The sequence below is a fragment of the Sphaeramia orbicularis genome, chromosome 10, assembly GCF_902148855.1.
Source record: "Sphaeramia orbicularis chromosome 10, fSphaOr1.1, whole genome shotgun sequence".
NCBI classification, from domain to species: Eukaryota; Metazoa; Chordata; class Actinopteri; order Kurtiformes; family Apogonidae; genus Sphaeramia; species Sphaeramia orbicularis.
Window position 1 is genome coordinate 32,440,349 of NC_043966.1, and position 25,461 is coordinate 32,465,809.

At 38.2% G+C, this 25,461-nt stretch overlaps 3 protein-coding genes across 3 annotated transcripts; 2 read left to right on the top strand and 1 right to left on the bottom strand.

Moving 5' to 3' along the window:
• Nucleotides 1-2,420: 2,420 nt before the first annotated feature.
• Nucleotides 2,421-7,033, top strand: npy7r (neuropeptide Y receptor Y7). Its single transcript, XM_030145269.1, has 2 exons — nt 2,421-2,531; nt 5,459-7,033. The coding sequence occupies exon 2, from the start codon at nt 5,493-5,495 to the stop codon at nt 6,600-6,602; it is 1,110 nt and encodes a 369-aa protein (XP_030001129.1). The 5' UTR covers nt 2,421-2,531; nt 5,459-5,492; the 3' UTR covers nt 6,603-7,033.
• A 1,190-nt stretch (nt 7,034-8,223) lies between these two features.
• prelid1a (PRELI domain containing 1a) lies at nt 8,224-16,394 on the top strand. The gene is made up of 6 exons (XM_030145270.1): nt 8,224-8,346; nt 8,853-8,972; nt 11,497-11,722; nt 11,818-11,931; nt 13,583-13,661; nt 15,776-16,394. The coding sequence occupies exons 2-6, from the start codon at nt 8,881-8,883 to the stop codon at nt 15,895-15,897; spliced, it is 633 nt and encodes a 210-aa protein (XP_030001130.1). The 5' UTR covers nt 8,224-8,346; nt 8,853-8,880; the 3' UTR covers nt 15,898-16,394.
• Nucleotides 16,395-18,898: 2,504 nt separating this feature from the next.
• On the bottom strand, nt 18,899-24,950 carry mxd3 (MAX dimerization protein 3). The gene is made up of 6 exons (XM_030145271.1): nt 24,788-24,950; nt 24,029-24,128; nt 23,839-23,868; nt 23,540-23,654; nt 23,238-23,403; nt 18,899-20,158 (listed from the first exon to the last, which is right to left on the bottom strand). Exons 1-6 carry the CDS (start codon nt 24,855-24,857, stop codon nt 20,040-20,042), a joined length of 600 nt encoding a protein of 199 aa, XP_030001131.1. The 5' UTR covers nt 24,858-24,950; the 3' UTR covers nt 18,899-20,039.
• Between the last annotated feature and the right edge of the window lie 511 nt (nt 24,951-25,461).

Consider the following 25,461-nt stretch of genomic DNA (forward strand, 5'->3'; position numbering starts at 1 on the left):
GTTCTACACAAGGGGTGTCAAACATGTGGCCCGGGGGCCAAATGTGGCCTGCTAAAGGGTCCGGTCCGGCCCTTGGGATGTTTTTGCCAAGTCAAAAATTCCACAGTCTTGAATTGAATTAAGCAAAAAATAAATAAATAAATTAGCTTGAATTAAGGAAAAAATGTTGAATTAAGCAAAAAAAAAAAAAAAAAAAAAAAAAAAAAATTCAATTAAGTAAAAAAAAAAATCTTAAATTTAGCAAGAAATCTTAAATTTAGCAAGAAATCTTGAATTAAGCAAAAAATCTTGAATTAAGAACTTCAAATTTGTTTCTTTGTTTTAGTGCAAAAAATAACATTAAATTATGAAAATATTTGCATTACAAAGTATCCTGTAACAATAAAATGTGAATAACCTGAACAAATATGAACAACCTGAAATGTCTAAAGAAAATTAAGCACAATTTTAACTATTTTCTGCCTGTTACTCAGTGTTTAGTGTCTTTGTAGATCCGATCCATAATGCACATGTGTAAATGATAAGTTGAGGCAGAATATTGTTAAAATTGCACTTATTTTTCTCAAGAAATTTCATTTTTTTCAGGTTATTCACATCTTTTTTGTTTGGATAGTTTATAAAAGTAAGTATTTTCATAATTTAATGGGGGTTTTTTTCTGTACCCTAAAACAAAGACAAAAATTTGGAGTTGTCATTATTTATATATTATTATGTTATTTTTTTACTGGTCTGGCCCACTGCAGATCAAATTTAGCTGAATGTGGCCCCTGAACTAAAATGAGTTTGACACCCCTGTTCTACACGCTAAAGATGAAAAAGCCTTTCCAGACTGCTATCAGCGAAAGGTGCAAAAGGTGCCAGCATCTGTGATGGTCTGGGGGTGCATCAGTACCCACATAGCAGACCTACAGTCATGGAAAAAATTATTAGACCACCCTTGTTTTTTTTTTACCTCTGGCAGGAGGTATTGTGATCACTTTGCTTTGTATGTTTGTTTGTTAGCAAGATAACTCAAAAATTTAGGGATGGATTTGGGTGAAACTTTCAGGAAATGTTGATACTGGCACAAGGAACAAGTGCTAACATTTTGGTGGTGATTGGGGGGGTGGGGGGTGGAATGACTGATCTGCCTTGGTGGAGGTCTGCACTCTCCGAGTGCTTTTCTAGTTCAATTTGTTGTTCATTTTAATGCCTGGTACAACTAAAGGTACATTTGTTTGGACAAATATAATGATAACAACAAAAAAAGCTCATAAGAGTTTAATTTCAGAGCTGATATTTTCCATGTTTTATAATAATAATAATAATAACCAAAATCACATAAGTTCTTACATCAATAGCTAAGGTATTGTACTGCCAAAAACAGTGCATTCTATGTTTTCTTTTCTGTCTGTTTTAGTCACATGATGCACACAGAAGTTAGTATTTGATTGCATAACCATTGTTTTTGATGACTTTTGATGGTCTAATATTTTTTTCCATGACTGTACATATGTTTTAAAGGTACCGCTGATGTGAAGGCATAGATTGGATTTAGTTTTTTTGCTGTAGTCTGTGGTTATTTCACTTGGATAATGCCTCTGTCTGTGCAGTTTCGTACTGTGCATATGTTTGGCTGTCCTGCTTGTCGTCCCCATCTGTCTCCTACTGAAAATGTAGGGACATTATGAAGAGGAGAACTGGACACTGACCATCACTGCCTGAGTCTTGTAAACAGTGAGAGTTGGAAAAATGTCTACTTGTAAGAATTAATGTGTTACAGGCAGCAAAATCATGTTGCATTTAAAATATTAAGTTGGAATATCTGTTCATTTGTTACCAGTCAATGTGTTATTTGATTCCAGTTTGTGCCAAAACTACCCTTTCATGGTATGTATGCTTTTCACAAAAAAAAAACAAAACAAAAAAAAACAACACATCTACCAAGGTTTTTAATCTATTTCTGAAGATGACACAGAAATGAATGTGTGACAGGTTTTGATCTTTATTGTCTTCACTGGGAATCAACTAAAGCTTATTTCATGCTTTATATGGAGGCTTGTTGCACAACAATCTGAAATTGTGTCACATATGAGTGCAGTAACATGGAGTCTAAAAGAAATGCTTTACAACCTTTTATTGTTTCAAAGTTCATTGAAAATAGTACATACGATTAGGGCAAAGGGGTAACTGATGAAGGGGAAATCCTGCTTAGAAATAAAGTTAAGATGGAAATAAAACTGGAAATGCAAGTGACGTAACACTGGATGCACTGGTGTCAGATCCATCTAAATGTCTTTACCGAGTAATGCAATGTTAAGGAAAGAGCACAAATACTGTACATCAAAGTGTTGTCCAAATCTGCCTCTGTAGCCTCTGGCACTGATGCGGACGCTCACACTGAATCCTGTAGACCTGCCTCAGGAACGCACAGTCGATCCCCAAGATGCGCACTAGGCGCTACAGCTTGGGAGGAGCTTCGGGATTTTTCCCCTTGTTTCACACCACTCTGGAGTAAAGACTCGCTTCCAAAAGGAGATATAGGGGTAAAGGTGAGTCTGTTATTATATAGATACGCATATTTAGACTTAAAACGAATATTCCGAACCTAGTTTGGTGGCAATTATGTTTTTTTTTTTTTTTTTTTTTTTTTTTTTTCCTGAGACGCAGGATATTAATGTATTTTGTGGCAGCGTCACCTGTAGTTACTGAAACTATTGTATGTGCCATTTGGATAAGAGGAAACCTTTGGAAAGCTAAATGAACAAGTGTCCAAATTGCGCACCGTGGAATACTATTTATGTTGATTGCAATTAATTTACACCTGGCTAAAGCTTTAAGAGCTCATGTGAAAAATTTTGTGTGCGCATTATTTAGTAAGTTAAACAAATTACGCACGAACGGAGCATCAGTGCATATTTGATCAGGTATCTACATAATTACATGGCAGTGCGTGGAGGTCACTAGAATCCGGTTGCATGATGGTTTTTGCTCCAGTAGGTGTATATCAACATAATATTTACAGACAAGCTTGCCTGAAGTCAAGGATTACCATAGATGATCAGAAAAAGGTGCTTTGACAAATTACTGATGCTTTGTAAAGTGCACATGTCGCCTGCAGCCTGCCTGATAAATCCCTCCTGTGTGCTCCAGTGGGGCTCCCTGCTCCTGTCACAGACTGTACAGGCAGTCTGTACATATGCTTTTTAGTTATCTGGCACTGCAACACTGGCGTCATGATCACAATTTCTCAGTTCCCTAAGGATTCAGAGTTTTACTGCAAATCATTTTATGACATAATGCATTTTAATGTTTTTATGTCCTATACTGTCACCGTTTTTTTAAGTTCCACACCTGCAGTTTTATCTATTGTACTTTAGTCTCAAGGAAGTTGCAGGGTGTATGAATGTTTATAATTCCTGTAAAATGTAGACCTGCTGTACACACACACACACACACACACACACACACACACACACACACACACACACACACACACACACACACACCATTCATGAGTCAGTTTGGTTCTGAACCTCCTGCAGATGCACAGAGGACAGTCCGATCTTGTGGTGCTTATGAACATGACAATAAAGCAAAATGAGAAAATTGTTTTACTCTATATTTCTAATGTCAAATAAAAATTGAATAATGGACAAAAACAATGATGTCAGTAAAGTAAACTCAAATTATCAGTGTTTCCAATGTTCTGTCAGAAATAGGCTGTGAATCCCCAGAGCAGTTAAAGAGTGTCTGTCACCAAAGATCCCTGTGTAAATGGTGTCTAGTTGTGCCTCAGTCATTCCAAAAAAGGATAGAATGTACGTCAAGGCCACAAAAAATGTAAGTTAATTCAAAGCATTACATAACTTTTCTTCAATGTTCAGTTATTCCTTTTAAAATCAGCTTTGACAGATTTACTGCAGCTGGAGAGTTTTTTAATCAGTATTTTATTTTGTTGGATTAACAAGCTTAAACCAATAAAATTACAATAACATATACTATGTTATTAAGGAATAAGACAGTGGTATAATTTTTGTACATTTGGTGATCAAGTGTTCTATATTCAGAGCTTAGCAAGATCTGCAGGAAAATTGACAGAAATTACAAGATAATATGCATCCAGTTGCCCAACACCAGTAGAGGACTCGCTGTAAGAAATTAGGTACATTATTCTCTGTGTGATGCAGGGTACTCGAGAGCCAAAGAGAGCAGCCTGCAGTTCTATTAATGTGGCTTTGAATGGACTGATGTCTTCTGATCACACTGCTTCTATCATTTTCCTTTAGCCTTTAGAATTCACAGTGTTCATGTTGTTTGGAAAAACTGATGTGAAACAAAATGAATACTTGTACCTCAGACATTGGCAAAGCAGTGCTTAACATAAATATTTCAAGGTGCTTTTCTGGTTTTATAGGAGAGATAGGACCAGGTGTGTAAAGATGACTGGTTTTCTACTCAGTATTTATTTATTTATTTATTCATTTGCAATATTTATTTATTTATTTATGTAAATTGACTTAGAGTCTTGTTTCGACCAACTCGATATGTTAAGTGTCATGAGATAACTTTTGTTATGATTTGGCGCTATATAAATAAACTTTGATTGATTGATTACACATTTTCTTTATTTCAGTTTGATATGAGCTTCATCACATTACAACACCTGAAACATTTTTAACAATAATATAATTCTTACACACACACACACACACACACACACACAGATACAAAAACAACATTCACAAATACATGATAAGAAAGAGGGAGAAAAAATCCCACCAATCTTCAAGCAGACAAAAAAAAAAGAAGAAAAAGGGGGTCACATAAGGGGGAAAGGAAGGTGGCCACAGAGCATCAAATTGTCATGGTGTTCTACTCGTTATTGTATGATACTGAAATGAGCATTTCATTTTCTTTGTGGAACATCCACTTCCTCCAGCCCATAACTATTGTTCTCAGTTTAATTAATTTCAAGTTAAACACTAGATCTTTAATAACAGTATGACATTTAAAATGCAGACAATACCCTGTCTCTGTGATATGGAGAACAAAAACAATTACATAGATGAGATCTGAATGTCTATGGTTCATTTCGTTGACAGATTATGTGCAGCAAAACAGAATAAGTAAATGGGTCTAAATCTAAATCAGCAAATGTGGCACTGCTCAAGGAAAACCCAGGTCAAAACCCATCAAACACATCGAGCCCATTGAAATATATGGACACTGGGGAGGGTGTGTGTGTGGGTGGGTGGGGGTATAAAAGCAGGCAGGGACACGTTATCATCCCTTGGTGAAAACCAGTGACTGGTGACACCTTATATTTAGTTAATGGGACACAAAAGGTAAAATTAATAAAGATTTGACACTTTTTTTGCTCTGACTGCCATCACCATTTTCCTTTGCTCCCCTTGTTGGGAATAATGCTGCCTGGCTTGTCACAAACAATGACTTTCCTTTATGTGTTTTCTCTCAGGTGTCAGCACAGCTGCGATCTGGTTTCAGATAAAATGAGCCCACCAGACACATCCAACAGCACAGGAGAAGGTGAGGCTGATGAAACGGATGTCTGGAAGCTACTTAATGACAGTATGGGTTTACATCAACCCGGGTTCCACACTGACATCACCAAGCACCTTTGGGTCCAGATCACGCTGATCACGGCCTATTCCCTAATCATCCTTCTGGGGCTGCTTGGAAATGCTCTTGTTATCTACATGATCATCCGCTACAGAAACATGCGAACAGTAACCAACTTCTTCATAGCTAACTTGGCTGTGGCAGACCTCCTGGTGGACACCTTCTGCCTCCCTTTCACACTGGTCTACACTCTGCTGGACGAGTGGAAGTTCGGGGCTGTGCTGTGCCACATGGTTCCTTTTGCTCAGGCCCTAAGTGTGCATGTATCCATCCTGACCCTTACTGTCATAGCTCTGGAGCGCTACCGATGCATTGTCTTCCACCTTGGTCGGCGCCTCACGTGGCACTCCAGCTTCCTCATTATGGCAATGACCTGGACTATGTCTGCTGTCCTGGCAGCACCCCTGGCCATCTTCAGAGAGTACCGCACTGAGGAGATCCTTTCCATAAACCTGCGCTTTTCCGTCTGCTCTGAGAAGTGGCCTCACGGGACCAGCAGTATCATCTACAGTCTTTCAATGCTCCTTCTACAGTACATTATTCCCTTAGCAATCATTAGTTATGCTTACATTTGCATCTGGGTCAAGCTGAAGAATCACGTCAGCCCGTCCAGCCGCAATGACAGTATCAACCGTCGCAAAAAGACAACTAAAATGTTGGCCCTGGTTGTGGTGGTGTTTGCTATCTGCTGGCTGCCTTTCCATGTGTTTCAGCTAGCCAGTGATCTGGACCTGGTCCTCAGGTTTAAGGAGTACAAACTGATATACACAGTGTTTCACATTGTAGCTATGTGTTCAACTTTTACCAACCCCCTGCTGTATGGGTGGATGAATAAAAACTACAGGAACGGCTTCCTTATGGTCTTCCGATGTGAAGATAAACCAGATTCTTTTCATCCTGAGGGCTCCTTCAGGACACGATCTATAAGACGACTAACTTTGAATGGTCGAAACGGTGGTCACCCACCGACTGCTGTTTGATACAATGTGAAAGTTATAAAGCCTTGTAGAATATATCAGATACTCAATTCACACACCTCTGGTTTGTGGTGCCTGTGGTTCAAAAGAAGCCTTTTGACCTGAATGGTCTGGTTATGTTGATGATAAGGGGCTCAAAGCTTTGCATGCAACATGCTTTATGTAAAGCTCTTCTATCCTTTGTAAGTTGTACTAGTGAAAATACATTGGTCAAATCTGTATGTGTTTAAAATGTTTAGGATGTTAATTATCTTAGTATATAATGTGTTTCCTGTAAATGCAAAACTCTTGTTTGTAAGTAATGTCCAATAATTATACAGTGCACTACAGTCCTTTACCTATCTGATGCTGTTAATGTGTTTATACTCACTAAAGAGAAGAAGTTGACTATTGTAACTATCAGGACAAGTTTAATTTTCACACTTGTTTTTTATTTGTCAGCTGTACAAAATATCTGGATGATTTTCACCCAATTAATCCAACTGCTGTGCTTTGGATTAATTACAAAGATCTATCAGAGTAACGTACCATTTTTGGCCAAGGAGACCAGAGGAAGCCGCTGCTGTCCTTTTTGATCCAACTAAGATTATGCCAGTGCTTGTCCTCACCTGGTGAGACAGACTGTGGACTGCAAATCCAAAGGGATGGAACTGAAGACTGCTTAACTGTATAGGGTGCCACAAGTCCTTGATATTTTTATCCCAGCATGTGAGAAGCTGCTTTGAAGATATGGAAGAAATAATAACATGCCATTCAATATCCATTACATTTTAATGGTGGTCTTTTAATAATAAAAGCAGAGACATTAATCAAGCACAGGCCCTCGGGCTCATGCACTGACCCCCCATTGTACACAAAACTGAGTCAATTTGACCAAATATAGAGAAAAACATTTAGTGCCTCTTTGTCAAATAAAGAGAATATTTGAAATTTGGACTCTAATTGTAGTGGAGGTAAAGTAACATCAAAGTGTGCTGGTTATTGGCTGGGAGCTGGAAAAAGTAATAACAATAGATTTGTGAACTTTGAAGACTTGGGTATGAGACTGCACTAATCCAATACCATACTGCAGGCCCCTGCTTAACAGAGGAAAAGATTTTTTTCTTCCTTTTTTTTCTTAATAAGTGATGCTGTTCGATGTTGATACTGCTTCTTAAAGGAAGGAATCAGTGTACACAAGTAGCAACTAGCCAAATAAAACATTAATAAATAAGTAGACAAACATGGCCTACACAGTGTGATACACTATAAATAATACATTTTGGGTCTTTATTGCTTGTTCTTGACATAGTGACTACAGTACTGGTTTCCTGGCGTTGGCTTCATTCCTTTCTGCCCTTGGGATTATTGTAGAGCTCTAAGACTTTGCAGGACTGACATTAAACTTAGGTTTGTGGAAACAGACCCATTGTGTCAAGATGCATCAGCAGAAAAACAATGGCAAAGTTATTACATTATTAAGTTATTATTAATAATGTTTCAAGTTAAAGGAATTGCAGACTTATTGTGCGGTGCGTTTTCAGAGGATGGGAGGGTGTTCATCCTGGTGCATGAGCTCCTGCTGCCACCTGCTGTTGAAAGCAGGCGTTGCGTTCACGGACCCACCGGATATGTCGTCGATATTTGACCTTCCTCTGCCTGGTCCGTGTCACGTTTGACATGATTTGTGGGTGGCTGCGAGGAGAAGTTCATCCCAGCAGGAGTTTAAAATGCAAATATTCATCTTCTGACTGTTAACGCCGTACAGGTAACCGTCTCTGCTTGGTTTTCTTCCTGTCAAATCCGCTCGTTTAAAGGCCGCTCTGTGAAGTTATCGGGTATAACTGTGCCGCTCATTCATCGGGTTGCTTCATGCTAGCTAAGCTAATGCTAACGGTGTAGCTATAGGGAAGAGTGCGGACGTGACAAGTAACATGACAGCAGCATTATATCTGAAGTTAGCCATGTCTCTACATATGACTATTACTTAAGCGACGTAGCCTTTCATTTCATTGTTAGTCGTAAGAGATGAATTTTTCATGTTTTTTGAAGATATTGTGGTCGATGGTAGCGCCAAATAGGAAAAGATTCGCCCCTGAACGTTGCTAGCGAGTCCTTTTTCCTAATACGACTTAAATCAGAAACCAATCGTTTATTCAGGCTGTTTTAATACCAGTTGTGTTGCTTTTATGGGTGCTTATATGACACTTCTTCTTCTTGTATATCGACCAGTGTACCAAACCCACACCTTCAGTTTGTACTTTATTTCCACAGGGTTTGGCCAAAGTAAACACAGGGAACAATGGTGAAGTATTTCTGCTGCGCAGGTCTTCTTAAAGATACCTGGGACCAAGTTTGTGTTGCTTTTTGGCAACGATATCCCAATCCTTACAGGTAAGGATAAAGCAGAACCGAACCAAAGCATATTCAACAGTGCAATACTGATGGCACCAGGTACATTTTAATTGAAGTGACTTTTAAGACTGTTATCCATCCAGTCATCCTCTCTCAGGTCTCAACATCATCCCATAAATACATAAGTTAGACAGTTTATCTTACGCTTAATGTAAGCAATGATACACAAAAATACTCTCCAAGTACTTGTTTTTTTTTAATGTGCAGCTAGCAAGTAAGTGTTCAGTCAGTTTCTAATGTGAAAATGGGTAATCTTTGCTGTTCATATTTATTCCACTGTAACTTGTTTTCGATTTTAGTTTATTTTGGGAAGTGGGTTTGCATCTGAGTTTTTATTAGTTTATATTTGGACATATGGGTTGTGTCTCAGAAGAAACATAAAAAATGGTCATAAAAATACTATTGTACACACTTATGACACTTTGTTATTATTACCAATTTATTCACTTTTCTAGAAATGATCAAAAACTTTCACAGACATGTGTCATTTCAGTATATTTGTGTCATGAACAGGAAAAATTAAACTGGAAATCACAAGAACAGTTATGTAAACATGAGCACGGATTTAAACACCTTCACTCTTCACACCTACACTCCTCCGTCCTGCTTATTTTGTCAATAGTTTATCTTAGCTGGTTCTCTCTTACCTTGTCAAAGTAAGATAAGTTAGCAAATGGACTTAGAGATTTGTGGGATTTTTCCTCTTAAAAAATGTTCAACATATTTTATCACCTTCCACAAAAAGGCACTTGTTCTTATCTAAAATAATCCTAAACAGACTCTGGCACTTTTGTGCTGACTTTCACTTCCATAATGCCAGCTGTGCACAATGTCCTTATGCTTTGGCAAAACTAATACATTGGATGATAGATTTCACAAAATACTAGGCTTATATTTGGAATGAGCTGAAAAATATGAATATTAGACCATTTCTATATGATTTTAGGTTGTTTTAGTTCATTTTGTACATACATAATACAGTTTTCATTTTATTTTTGCTTCAGTTGCCAAAACTGTCTTTCACATTTAGTTTGTTTTAATTTTTTTGTTTTTGTAGATGATAAAAGCCTTAGTTTTGTGGTGGCATCACCATGGATTTGAGAAACATTTGCATTTGTCTTCTCATTTTCTCAACATTTGTTTACATAATGGTTAACTACATAATGAATAACATAATAACAAAATCAGGTCATTAAGGCTCTTAAATTATTTAGAGTCTTATTGACCAGGCTTTAATCTGACCTCGGGTATAAAACAACACACAATATGTTCCATTGTGTCATTATTTATTTAACATAAAGGAAGCTGCAGTTTGCTTTTCGGGGGCGTTAAGGTGTGAGTTAATACAATGCTAAGGAGCAAAGACATGAAAGATTAACAAGCTTTCATTGGAAATAAGATTACATTCAAAATAAATAACATAGTGTCATGATTTTGTTGTAGTGTTTTTTTCAGTAAGCCTAGAGAAGCTATTTTTGATACCTGTCAGTCTGGGAAGGGCTCTAAGGCAATTTCCAAACAATTTTAAGTCTAACATTTGACAGTGATAAAGATTATTCACAAGTGGAATACAGTTAAGACAGTGGAGACATCTGTCAGTCTTCCGAGGAGGGGACGTCCCAGAAAATTCATCCCGTGGTCAAACTGTGCAATTCATAGGGAAATGACAAAAAAAAACTCCACAGCTACATCTCAGTCTCTGAAGGCCTCAGTTAGTATGAAATATATTGCATATCATGGAAGAATAATTAGAAATGCAAGGGTTGCTAGGAGGTAAACTGGCTTAGGTTTGCAAAGTTGCTTCTGAATAAAACACAAGACTTGTGGAACAATGTCCTTTGAACAGACAAGACTAAAGTGGAGATATTTGGCTGTAACACACTGTACTGTATTTGACCCAAAGCGAACAGTATGTCAGTACAAACGTCTTATACCAACTGTGAAGCACAGTGTTGGAGGGGTAATGATTTCAGGCTTGTTTTGCAGTCGTTGAGTTGACCATGAACTCCTCTGTATACCAGAGTAAAGCTTGGCTGAAACTGGGTCATGCAGTAGTGCAATGATCCCCAGCGCACCAGCAAATCTACAACAGGATGGCTGAAAAAAGAACAGAATTAATGTGTTGCAATAGCCCATTCAAAGTCTAGACATCAACCTGACTGAACTGAAGTTGTGGGACTGTATGTGAATAAAGCCCCACAAACCTCATTGAAAAGAAGCACCGTTATGGAGACGAGTTGGTCAGAATTCCTCCACAGTGATGTTAGAGACTGATAGTCAGACAGAAAATGATTCCTTCAAGTTACTGTTGTTTATGGTGGTTCTACGGGGATGGAACCATTTGATGAGCATCATCAAACAGTACTTCTCCATTTTGGTTTCTTTTTATGAAGGTGTACATTTGAGGTTAGATTTAGATCACTTTAGAACCCACTAGGGACCTGTCTGTGATGAAAATCATTTGCTGCAATCTTTAAACTTAATGTTTACTTCTCTTCCCCAGTAACCATGTTTTGACCGAAGACATCATTTTTCGAGAAGTTACTCCAGCCAACTGCCTGATTTCCAGGCGTTTGTTGACCAAAACTAGCAGAGCGCCTCGCTGGATGGAGCGGTACCTTCCAAAGCACATGGCCAGCTCAGCATACATTATTGAGGACTCCATTGTAGACCCTCAGAAAAGGACCATGACCACACTAACATGGAACATCAGCCACGCTCGTCTCATGGTACTGTATCTTCTACTTTCATCAGTACTCAGCGTTGCCTAAAATAATCACATGGCCTCATGTTGCTGTTGTTTGTTTATTCCTTTCTGTCCCAGTCTGTGGAAGAGCGTTGTGAGTACAGGATTAACCCTGAGAATGGCAGCTGGACTGAGATAAAAAGAGAAGCTTGGATCTCTTCCAACGTCTATGGGCTCTCCAGAGGTATTCAGGTCAGTAGAGTAAAGTGTAGCAACACACAACAAGAGACAGTGGTGTGGGACTTATTCTGAATTAGTAGATGACTTTGTAAATTTGGGCTATTTTCTATTTGGTTCAGTTTCTATTTAAAGAGAAAAAAAACATGCAGTCCAAACTATGTAAGAATGTTCATCTATTGATCAGATGCATCTGAGTTGGAAGCAAGAAGGTTAAAACTGGAAGAAAGTTCTGGGCTAGTGCATATATCTGCAAGAGACAAAAACTGGTATGACAGCACCAGCTGTTACAGATTACATGGTCTGCTACATCCCAGAATGCAAAGGACAGCTAGTAACAGGAGCGTCATTACTCACATGTGGCATGCACCTGGTAGTTGGGTCTGATTGGGTTTGCATCACATTCCCACCACAAATGTCCCACTCTAGAGGTTATTTGGGGTTAGGCGGAGCCCACCTCCCCTAAAGAGTAAGGTGTGACTGTTTTGGTCTGCACCTGTAAGTCATCTGTGTCCACACCTGCCCACACAGATCGCACCAAAGCAGAAAATGAAGCAGAGGTAGATTCAACTGGATTTAATTGTGCAGATGTAGAAACACCTTCAGGAGCTTTTAGACCAAGATGGTGCCACCATCTTACCACCAGCTTACCACCATCCCCCCAAAAAACTAATTATTGGAATCTCTTTTGGAAGAATGGTGTATCATCTCTCCTGTAGTTTGTCCACTTGGTAACAGAATGTACAGAGTAGAGCATTTACTTGCAGTAGTCCACCTGGTCTTGAACTGCTCGCTGATTTTTAAAGGTGGGGTCTGAGATCTTTCTGAACCCCTTTCTTCAGACGTCCCTCTGAAGCCACGCCTCCAGAGTAGTGGCACGCGTAATGCTTGTTCCCAAGGGTTCATGAGCGCTGCACAACAACAATTCGCCGGCTGCTGCTCTGAACCCGGGTTGGGCTCCACTCCGTATGCGGTCCGGACCGGGTCCGGCCACAGCTCCATCTCCTACACGGGCTGAGGCTCCGTTGCAGACTACGGTCCCGGCTGAGCCTCTGACACCGACTACGGCCCTTACTGAGCCTCCAGCTCACGTATCCATGCATACCTCATTCAGTTTCCTCTAACACCCCCACTCTTACAGAACATCCCCAGTTCACACCTATGTGGCTAATGTTACATTTCCTAGTACTTCCTAGTATTTCCTAGAACTTTCCATTCTAATATAACTAATATAACCAGGTTCTGGCTTCGCTTCCTGTACAAGCGCTTCCTTTGGGAACGTGTGATTCATGCTCGAAGAGGGGTACGCGCAGAGGGGGGAAGGAGGGAGGGGCAAATGGCAGTTGAGTTTGATAGACATATCACCATTCAGTCATTTCGAGTGGGCGCTCAAAATGATTGGATGGTGTTTTTTCAGTCCTGTCTGTTCCACAGGTGACTGATTTTTTTTTTTAATTTTTGTGTTAGAGCATTTAATTTATTAGTTGTAATCGGGGTGTGAAGGGGATTTTAAGGAATATAGTAACAAATGCTCCAGAAAAACATCTCAGACCCCACCTTCACCGTAGAACCAGAGCTGTCCTTTTGAGCTCTGAATAACAATTAATATGTGATGATAGAGAGTTATACATTTTTTGACCGTTATACTGTATTTCTTCTCTCTCAGGAGTTTGGACTGGCTCGATTCAAGGCCAGTGTCACAAAAACAATGAAAGGCTTTGAATATGTGCTGGCCAAAATGCAAGGTGAGTTTTCATCAGCCTGCATCATAATTTTACCTTTTTTTTTGTTTGTTTGTTTGTTTGTTTTACCTGAATTTTGATTTCTTAATGTTACTGGTGTCATAGTTCTTGTATTTGATGTTCTTCATGGTTCTGTAAATGGTACAGGTATGACAAATACACTTGTCATTCACTCTGAGACAGACACTGTACAGCAGGGTTGTCAAACTCATTTTAATTTATTTTACTTCACATACAGTCCAATTTAATCTCGTGTTGGTCAGACCAGTAAAATAATAGAATAATAACCTAAATGTAATGATAACTCCAAATTTTTCTGTTTGCGTTAGTGTGATAAACGTAAAATTACATGATGAAAATGTTTACATTTACAAACTATCCTTTCACAATAAAATAGGAATAACATGAACAACCAGAAAAATATTTATTTCTACAAAGCCACAAACTATTTAGTAACAGGCATTATTAAATTCCACTTAATTTCTTTAAGACATTTCAAAGCGTGTTTATATTTGTTCAGGTTATTCACATTTTTATTGTGAAATTTTAGTTTGTAAGTGTAAACATTTCCATAATACAATTTTACTTCTTTTATATTAAACCAAGGAGGAAATTTGGAGTTGTCATCATTTATAGGTTATTATGGTGTTAATTAAATGGTCAAACCAACTTGAGATCACATTGGGCTGTATGTGGCCCCTGAGTTTGACACCCCTGACATTTACAAATTCCACCAGTGGGTCAGATTGGACCCTTTGGTGGTCCGGTTTTGGCCCTCTGGCTCGACAGCCTGTCTGTCAAGTGTAGCAACACTCCAGCCCAGTGGGTGGCGGTATATCACCACTACTGCAGAAGTCAATGCTGCTTTACACCAGGTAAACACAGACAAGAGAGAGGAGATGGTGAAAGCACCCTGGATGTAGATGGTATCCAGGCATCACTAAGTTAACAACACTAGTGGTTTATAAAAAGATCCACCTTATGCAGAAAGTAATCCTGGTATCTGGTGACAACAGATTATCCTGTAGGTAGTAAACAATTTACAGTGTGTCGTATTAGTGGTCACATCCATGTAAGTCATACAAATCAAATCAGAGGAAGTGTTTCTGTCTGAGGCTACATGTTGACAGTGACATGTCAGGTGCAGACAGTGAAGTTTACAAACTTATGGATGTTTACAAGGAAAGAAACTTTACTACACTCTCAGTCCATCAAAGTAAGAGGATGGTAAATGGTAACTTTTATTTCCACACTGTTCTTTGGCCTCTATGTACATATATAATCTTGGCTAAATGCATTTGTAAAGGATGGGCTGATTTTAATGAATGGTGACTCTAGTCTGTGTCATATGGATAAAATAATAGTCCAATTGAGAGTTTCTTCATCAGTGACTGTATTTGTTGAATCAAACTGAGATGCCAGGGGTTGGATACAGATGTCTCAGTGTGTTGTAGTGACTGACTGGGTCGTTCAGTGTGTGTTCCCCTCTGTCAGAGACTTCAGTCAGCTCTAGTTGTAAACAGTTGATCAGTGTGTAGTGGTCCAGTGTGTGTCCAGCTGGGACCAGTCCAGGCATTTGCATTTGGGATTTTTTATTGTTTGTTGTATTTTTCCATATTGCGCTGTACTGTGACCCATGACCCAAAAACCGAGGGATGTACAGAACCGTGATTTTTGCATACTGTGACACCCCTACTTAACCCTTGGATGCATAATTAGGTCAAAAAAGACCTAGTGAGGTTATTTTCTTCTAGTGTCTTTGTAATGAATAGTTGTGATTATTTCGTATTTCTCATAAACCATGTTATTGACATCATGCCATTTAAATTTTTAAATAACCTTTTATAGATTTTACGAAATTGTAGTTTTTGTATTACTACCCCACGCTTCCATGGGTTGGTTAAAATGACCTGCATTCATTTTCAATGGAGTTTCATCTGAACCTTTGATCCATTCTACATTCATTCATGCTACAGCAATACCAAAGGACTCACTCACAAAATGGATGTTGACATTGTTCTATTGCTGTTATATACTATGTATTGTATAATATAAATATTTTGCATTTAAAATTTTTCACAAAACAAAATGAATATATATATTTGTCACTCCTGTAGGTGAAATTCCATCGAGGACATTAGCGGAGACGGCGACGGAGCGGGCCCGGGAGACGGCACTGGCAGCTAAAGAAAAAGCCAAAGACCTCGCCTCACATGCCCAGAAGAAACAATATGTGTGACAAGCTGCACTAAAAAAAAACTGCTTCTGTTGCTGCTGACACTGGGACTGATTTATCTTTACCCCATCTTGTCCTCATGTCCAGCATTTGGGGTAAGATGAACTGACCCTGGTCACAGGTGGACAGCTCTGTGAGGAAGCCTCTCCAGTGGTGGGTGGACCATAAAAGGCCTGAGCCGGTTCTCCAAAGCCTGTTCCAGCCTCTCTATGCCTGTGTCACACTCAATACCTTCTACCTTTGACACCGAGCTGTTTCAGTATTTACCATCGATAAAGATCTTAGAAATGAGTAGCTGAATATGGCTCTGGGTGCCATAAACGTCTAATAGCACATCATCAACCTTGACAACTGTTCCTGATACCTTTCTTCAACCTCTGAACCCAGCAACAGGGTCTGCTCTGATTCCTGTACTTTGAGTATGGCATTTTAGTTTCTAATACCAAACCTTTTGCACAACAGCTAGAATTAACATTAGCAAACACTGTCTAATTATGCAAGTGATTAAAGGCTAATGACATTCATTTTGTGTTCTGTTAATGTAATTATACTTTTCTTTTTTCTTTTGTTCAGACAAGGCATAGTTTTTAGATGTTACCTGTTTGACAGGTGCAGTAGCAGGTAACATCTAAAAACTATACCTTGTCTGAACAAAAGAAAAAAGAAAAGTATAATTATGCAAATGATTATTTTCTAATCCTGATATATTTCTTCATTTGACTATACGTCAGTTATCCTGCTAAGACTGATCATCTCATCGCTTCAATTTGAAGTTCATGGAAAAGAAGGGTCCATATTGTCGACTGAAAGTGCTACTGAAAGAATAATCTCACTTTAAAAATGTTTCAAGGTAAATTTGATGCCTTGTTTTTTTACATTCAGCTTAGGTCTGATGATGCAACCCATGCAACAGTACGCTCATGCTGTATCAAATCAGCTTGTCAATAAATTCATATTTTCTAAGTAGCCTTCATGTTCTACGTCTTTGTGTGTCTTAATTTTATTGTGATCATGAACTGGCAACTTCCCCAGTTTACTCTGGTTCCTACGGTTATAACAACATGGAAAAGTCCTGGTATTAAAATATGCAATTCCATAATTGTAAAACATTTTTCAATGGCATAAAACAAACAGGCAAAATCAGCAACTTGGAAAATAGGTCATAGGTGAAAATAGGTCGTAGGTTTTCCTTATGATGCAAAAATGCTAAAACATTCTGGACCAGCCCTGATGAATTTGTGTCCGTGAATTCTGGCCATAATAAAATTCCCCAAATGTGAATAAATCTGTCACACCCCCTCAGGTCTTTCCCTCATTTTCAGGAGGGTTTAGATGTTGTGGCAGCATTTTTTATTATTTATTTACTTTATTTGTCTTGCTAAAAACATGCTCTTTTACATAGAATAAAGAATCAGTAGCGGAGTTTGGCTCAAAATTGATTCAGACACATAATCTTGTGAGTTGTGATCGTTTCCTGTTGCTAGAACCAACAGTGATCCCCCTCATATTTGGGTTGAAGCCCGTTGGTATCTGTTTTCTGTTTTAGACATATCTGAATAAAAACATTCACTGTGTTTAACACCCAAATTGGGTGGGAAAAAAATTAAAGTGCAACTGGAGTAATGAATTTTGAGTGACATTCTGCTCATTCATTGATGTGCTCCAAGCATCACCTCCACCAATTAATAATAATTTGAGGTTCTGTTGTTGCTCGGAAACCACATGCATAAATTAATCCTCATATTAATTCCAGAGCTGAGCCTTGAGGGAAACACAGGATCACCAAAGAATCCTTGATTCTGGAGTTTGATGAAAATCCCCGGTTTCAGGCATCACTTTGGACTGCACCACATTTTTAATTACTTTTTTTTAATGCACCAATTTTAATCACTTGGAATTTATAAAAACTGATCAGCTGCTAATTGCTGTATAGTGACTTTTGCATAAATCAAAATCCTTATGTGCTGGAGAAATTGTGAAAAACAGAAAAACTGTAGTTTTGATTATCCAAATAAAGTTACTATACTATACTATAGTAAGTGATAAGTAAATGACAGGATTGTCAAGAAAAACTTCAGTACAGCTTAAAGGGGTATGTTTTATATATAGATGTATACAAAAAGGGTGACATGGTGGTGCAGTGGATAGCACTTGTGCCTCACAGCAAGAAGGTCCTGGGTTCGATTCCAACACCAGTCGATGGGGGTGGGACCTTTCTGTGTGGAGTTTGCATGTTCTGCACATGTCTGTGTGGGTTCTCTCCAGGTACTCTGGCTCCTCCCACCATCCAAAGACATGCACTGATAGGTTAATCTAAATTGCCCATAGGTGTGAATGTGAGAGTGACTGTTTGTCTCGATGTCAGCCCTGTGATGAACTGGCGTCATGTCCAGGGTGTGCCCCACCTTTGCCCATAAATATCTGGGATAGGCTCCAGCGACCCCCATGACCCTAGTGAGGTTAAAGCAGGTTCAGAGAATGAATGAATGTATAAAAAGTCTTTTTTGCAGCAGTGTTATTGTGACAGAGTATAATTAGCACGGGGTAATCTGAGTACAGCTAGATTGTAAATTCAGCATGTAATAGTAATAGATCTCCTCAATTGCAGTAATGCAAATACTAGTATGCCGCAACTCATCTCAAGTTGATCACAATAAACAAATCCATCTTACATCATGTATGTTGGAATTTGACCGATATTTAGACAATCCACATGGATAGCCAATTTTGAGTTCAAAACGGTGAATTTCATCAAGAGGTAAGTAGTTTGCAGGTATGTATACTACACATTTGTTCATGTACTTATGTAGTGGTCAGTCATGGAAATTATACTGATCCTCAAAAAGTCATGAAATCAATGTAATTGTGAAAATGTGCAGGAACCCTGTTTGTTCAGTGTCATCTTTCTACCCATTAAGGTAAGAAATGGCCCCTTTTTGAGATGTATACTAGTGTAAAAACATCACAGCTGTTCTTACACCAACACAAAATACACCACAGTAAATAGCACATAAATATAGAAAATATTTATTCATAAAAAAAAAGCTTACACCAGTACAAAATTGCTACATAATATTACTGGGCGGAGAGACAGATGAATGCATACATACGATAACATGGTAAATAAGGCATCTTGCATATACACAAGTGAAGGCAGACTGTACACCTTCAGTTATTAAATACATAGCAATGAATAAGATACATACTTGTAATACAGCATACATTGCATAATCTTTACAAGTAGATTTTACCTGCCTGGTGATGTTGCATGCATAATTTTTATTTCCTTTGACGTTTTCTAACAAACATCTGAGTTCATGTTAGAAGTGTGTAAAACCGTGACCCATTATGTTGAAAGTAGCCCCAATAATGCTCTCACAATGTCTTTAAGGCATCGAAATCCTTGCACTTCATTACACACTCAACAGTTTACAAATACACCAAAGTGATATTTGGCATTTACTTATTTGCCATCGATAAATGTGCAAATGTGACCAGTTAATTTGCGTTCAGTTTTCCTGTTGATATATGCATATAACCCACGATGAAACAAAACAAGTGCAACGTATGGACAGTTTGTGCAACAGAAGAGAGAAAAAAAAAACATGTCTGAGCTTACATTATTAGACATGAATATAAAACACAGCTCTGATTAAGTGCATGCTACACAAGACATTACTGAAAAATGAGTTTAGTGCTGAAGAAAAGGTATAAAGAATATTAGACCAGACCTGATTTTAAGGCAGAATTCAGAACGTTGTAGGAAAGAATAAGTTAAAAGTTTGGAATAAAAAGCCCTTGAAGGTAAAAATCTGATGAATCAGTAACAGACTTTATGGCTTAGTTAATGCCAGAAAATTTACTGTCTATTTGTAATGTTACATCCAACCCAGCCCAGTGATTTTAACTGCTATTCAGTGCAAATGGACACAGCTCATTCATCACCAGCATCCTTTAGCTTGTAGTCAGATTGTAAAAAAAAAAAAAAATCAAAACACCAAAATGTGTTCCTTCTGTCAATATTAGAAATCAATTGTACAGTAACTTCTTCCTCCATTCTCCCTCGTCCTCCATTTGTTTGTTTTTGGAATGTTTTCTCCTCCTCCTGATATAAACCGAGGTACCGTGTTGTGTGTTCAGGCCTGTCATAGCCAGGCTTTGTCCAAGCTGGAGTAACAGTGGTCTGCACCAGAGTGTGTCATGTTCAGTCCTTCAGAGTCCACACAGTCAAACACGATGCTTTCGACATCAACCTCCACATCCTCTGTAACAGAATCCACCACAAATAAAATTCATTAGTGCAGTTAAATATGAGACCGACCATCTGATTTAGATTATGGTGATATTCTCAGGGTGTCTGTAGTTTAAAGCTTTAACCCATAAAGACCCGGTGCTTCTTTTGTGCCAGTTCCCAAATAAAGTTTTCTCTAGATTTACTCTTTCTCAAGCAATTTATCACTATTTATTATAATATTATCCTCTGTATTTTGCATATTTTTCAATGAAAATCATGTATTTTCCTGTATTTAATTTACTGTTCATATAGATGTTCATAAAAGCTTATATTAAAGTTGAGGGTTATTACATCAGAAACAGAGAAAACTGAAGAAAAAGTGACTTTTTCAGTAAAATATATCATTAACTCAACTAAAAACAAGTGTGTCCATCCCCTGTCATTGATCCAACTCCATGGGTTTTACTGGTGAATCAATGTTGTAGAAGATGACAGTGTTTCTATGTTCGCTACGGGGCCTCTGAACATCCAAATGGGTCATATCTGATGACCATGAAAAGATGACAAACTGCATTTTACATCAGTTATTTACAAGTATTGATAGGTTTTAGTAGTTGAGAATTTATTAAACATTTTATATCAGTAGATGATTTTGGTCACCAGTGACTGTCTGGGTCTTTATTGGTTAATTATCCTTAAAACTGATCATTAATCCTTAAATCTGACGCTCAGAGGTCTTAAAAATTCCACACAAGCAATAAATGATATTTCTATATTTGCTTTGGAAATCACTGAATTTGACAGATTTGTAATTAGTGTTTATCATAACGGAGATGGGAATGAGTGGAACCAACAGTCATTCATGGGTGGAGCTTTAGCAGCTTGAACATCAGTAGCAGAAACATAGAGAAATGGAAATGGAACGATAGCTAGATTGAACATGGTTTAGACTGGTCAGAACTGTGAGGCTGGTTGGACTGTTAATTTTGTCTTAAATTTCAGGGTTCATACACATTTTTCAAGGTAAAAATTCAAGCACTTTTCAAGCAGAATACAATATAGGTAAAATACATTTCATGACCCCCCCCCCCCCCCCCCCTCACTTTTTATCACGATGATATACATTGTATTATGCTATAAACATGTAAAATTATGTTTCATACTAGCAAAAACTTTAGAAATTAAAGAGCGATACTGTGATAAACACTGGCTCTAATTCATTTATTGTGCACTTATTTGTGTTTTACTTCATACAGGATTGCATTACTACTGTTTAACATGCTCACTGATTTTACTATGTTGTAAGTACCACCTGTTTTCACTGATCTTGGAAAATCTAGTTTTACTCAGAAAAAGCTGAAGTCTGCATCATTTGTATCTCATGGGCAATTCTGATCATTTTAATTTCACCAAACATCTGTCCTCTGTAATAACTGTTCTTGTTTTAGCTAATTACATTTGTTTTTATTGGATTTAACGGTTTTATTGGATCTTTTCTTTGTTTTGCTTTTATCACCACTGATTACCCATGTTCTAATTTCATTCATGATTTCTGTCGTTTCCAGAATTAACTGTATTCATCATCATTATTTTCATGTTTTCTTGGTTATGTTGCAAATGCAGCTTTCACCTAAATATATTCACAAATTAAGTAAAAATTATATAAGATGTTGATTCAAATCATACCAAGGATGAGAAATAGAATAGTGTACATACTGATAAGATCTGAACATGATCTTCTTTAGGAGACCACACCAGCTTGTAAAACCAAAAAAAGAAAAAGAAAAAAAAAAAAAAAAAAAAAAAAAAAAAAGCTACAACTAGAGATGATTAAAAAGTTGTGCAATGTGTCTTTGTTTAAGCCGCTGTTAGAACTGTGCAATATGATCATGTATATTATGTTTAACAAAACAAAAACATATAGTGTCCAAAGCCACTACTTCACAGAAATATCTTTTATTGTCTTTTGTGTTTGTCAATGTGGCATTGACAGGCAGAACATCTGCATAAAAGCAGAGCAAATAAACTATAATTCTGACCTTGAATCACTGGTATAAAATTTCTAAATAACAAAAGTGAATAATCGAATGTGATGAAGTGTGACATGATTATTTTTAAATGTTTTCTTAAATCTACAGTACTTCACAGTCTTTTGGCATCACTGGGCAAAAATGAATGCCTTAGTGATCTGAGAGGAAACAGGAAGTCTACTCAATGGTCTGAACTCTGTTTGAGCTGAAGAGAATCTACAACAGTGACAGGAGGTCTAGGCTGGTCATTGGTCTTTACAGACAGATAGGAGGTTACATATGTTAGAGACACATTACTGTTAAGATCGTGTCAGCATGAAAATGTAGGTTCACTTTTCTGTAGTGGAATGAAACAGCGTCAGCTTGTCTCTTGGTCAGTTCATCATTGTAAATGAGAACTGGTTCTAAATTGACCTACCTGGTTAAATAAAGATTGAATAAGTACCAGTACCTTTTTTTACATGGTATAAGCAGGTTTGAGGAAGCCAAATTTATGACTTTAAGACATTTTTCAAGACGTCTTTGATCAAATTTAAAACCTTACATTCAAAAAAATATAAGTACAACAAGCCTCATAGTTATTGTCTTAAACCAGTCTTAGCCCTGGAACTGTGGCTGCCCTTATAATAATAATGGATTGGATTTCTATAGCACTTTTCAAGGCAGCCATTTACATTATTGATCAATTATTCATTCGCTCTCACATTCATACTCTGGTGGTAAAAAACTACGTTTGTACCCACAGCTGCCCTGGGGCAGACTGACAGAAGTGTGACTGCCAATCCACACCTAACAGCCCCTCCGACCACCACCAAACATTCATACACCAATGTGAGTGACACTGGAGGCAAGGTGGGTGAAGTATCTTGCCCAAGGACACAATGGCACATGACTAGGACAGAATGGGATTTGAACTGCCAACGCTTTGGTTATTGACCCACTCTACCTCCTGAGCCACGGCCGCCCAGAAGGTCATTACAAAACAGTACAGTACAGTTCAGAGTTTAAGCATACTAAGGTGTGTTTAAACTCTGCTGACAGTGTTGTGATGGTTGAACTTGTGTCAGTGTGAGACCTACCTCTGTCAGAGTCTGATCTCTCAGAGGACATGGTAGATCCCTGACTATCATTCCTCATCCTCTCCGTTCCTCTCTGCAGCTGCTCCAGCCGCACCCTCAGCTCCCTCTGCTCCCAGCGCAGACGACCCTTCACCTGCTCCGCACGCTCATCCTGCTCCTGCAGCTTCTGAAATGAGAAATCGGAGGGTGATACAAGTGAGCAAACCTCAGTCACAACAAATACTGATATCTGAGTTAATCCCTGAACCGTGCTCTCTGCAAAGACTCCTTTCAGTATGCAACAAGACAAATTCTGCGTTTACCTTTATGTGAAGCTGGGCTCGTCTCAGCAGGTTGAGGGTGGTGTTTCTCATTGAGTCAGATGACAGAGGAACTTGCTTCTTGAGCTGCTCCAGGCAGTGCCTTAGCTGAGCTCGTCTAAAAAAGCACATTGAGTACAGATAATGATGTTAATCAATGCATGCACAAACACCATAAAATGCACTTAATTAGGATCTAATTTTCCCTAATTTGGCTTCAAAACAACACATATATGTATTTTATAGATAGAACTGTACTGCTTTGTTATGAATGAATGAATGAATGAATGAATGACCATTACCTGTTTTTCTCCAGCTCATTGTGAACAGACCTGCATATAAGAACAAGTCTAGTTAATTCAGGCAAGTATTCATGATGTCATCTATTGCTCTGTGAGATATACATTTAAAAAGTTTGTGCTTTATCATAACTGAAGAGCAAACATCTGAACCACACCCTTCTGACAGTTGCAACTTATGTAATGCATTCACCTATTGCCACCAGCAGATATCTTCTTGCTCTTCTGTTTGCTTCTCTTATCAGACAGACCTGGGCTGAGAGGCAGTACGGAAGCATAGCCATGTTCTGCCTCTGCCAAAAAAAAAAAAAAAAAAGCTTGGTAAAAAATTACCGGATAAATCACTGTGCGGCTTTCACAATTATAACATTAAATGCAATGTTTCCGGTTTCAAACACATATACAGCCTTATACTTAAACAGGTATTTGATCATTTGTTCATTGTTTAACTGAAATGACAATGACAAATCTCTACTGCTGTCATCAGCATCGTCAGCTGGACGTTTTGTTTTTAGTTTTGGCGCCATCACTCACTCCCTATTCTCTGCTTTCAAGCCGATGTCTACCGCCACACAAATAGAAGTGTCGAATAAAAAGCCTAGTACGTGTAATTAACAAAAAAAAAAAATCAGCTATCTAGTTGTTTTCGGCCTGCACTTGCATTCACCGCAGTGAGGGCTCTGCGCCGCTCAGATTCATTTCAAATGGGACCAGATTGGCGCCTTTGACTACAATGATGAGCCCGAGATGTAGGTCACTGAGTCAAATCAAAAACATCGTACATGCTAACGTTTAGGCTACGATATCGATGTTCTGATAAGCATGTATCTCGAGTCATACTTCAAATATATGTTTTGCATAGACGGTTCCAGTCCTTTCATTGTGCATTTTGTTGTTTCAACAATAACCAACTTCCTCCCTTGTAGTCTGAGAATTGCCATAAAATAATTACCTCTCTCTCTTCTCTCCACAAACTCTGCGGCTCGAAGAAGCACCTGGATGTTGCAAATATTCCCTTCCATTTTTAATATGTTAAAAATAAAATAAACAAGGTCAACAACCCTGTACTGTGTCAATAGCCTGAAGTGGATGAAGCTCTCTGTGCTACGTCCTCAATCCTCTGAACCCCAACAGGAGGCTGCCTTCACATGCCATATATAGGCTCGGAAATATGAACATCACGTCCAGACCGGCTTCATGTAGGACAGAAATATAACAACACCAAACACCACTACCCTGTCATGACTTAATGTGTTCATAAAGATTACATATGTATAAAAGTGTTTTCATGAGTTCAACGACAATAACTACATCTACACCCAAAATAATACTGGTGTGAACAGCTACAGACTACTATATCTGTAAACTGTGAACTCATGCTTTTGTTTACTTCATACCAAAATATCTCATTCTACCAAATGACATGCAAAAATGTTATCTACATATATACATAGTTTGTGAGTAGATAACCTTTTACTTTGGCATAGTCCCACTATGTCGAAGGTCTTTGAAGGCATCAGGAGGAAGCGTCATTTCTCCCCTCCCACGGCACATATATTTCAAAACATTATACTACACAATTTTAAAGACCTAATATATTCTTATATCTCTGCCACTTACAACCAA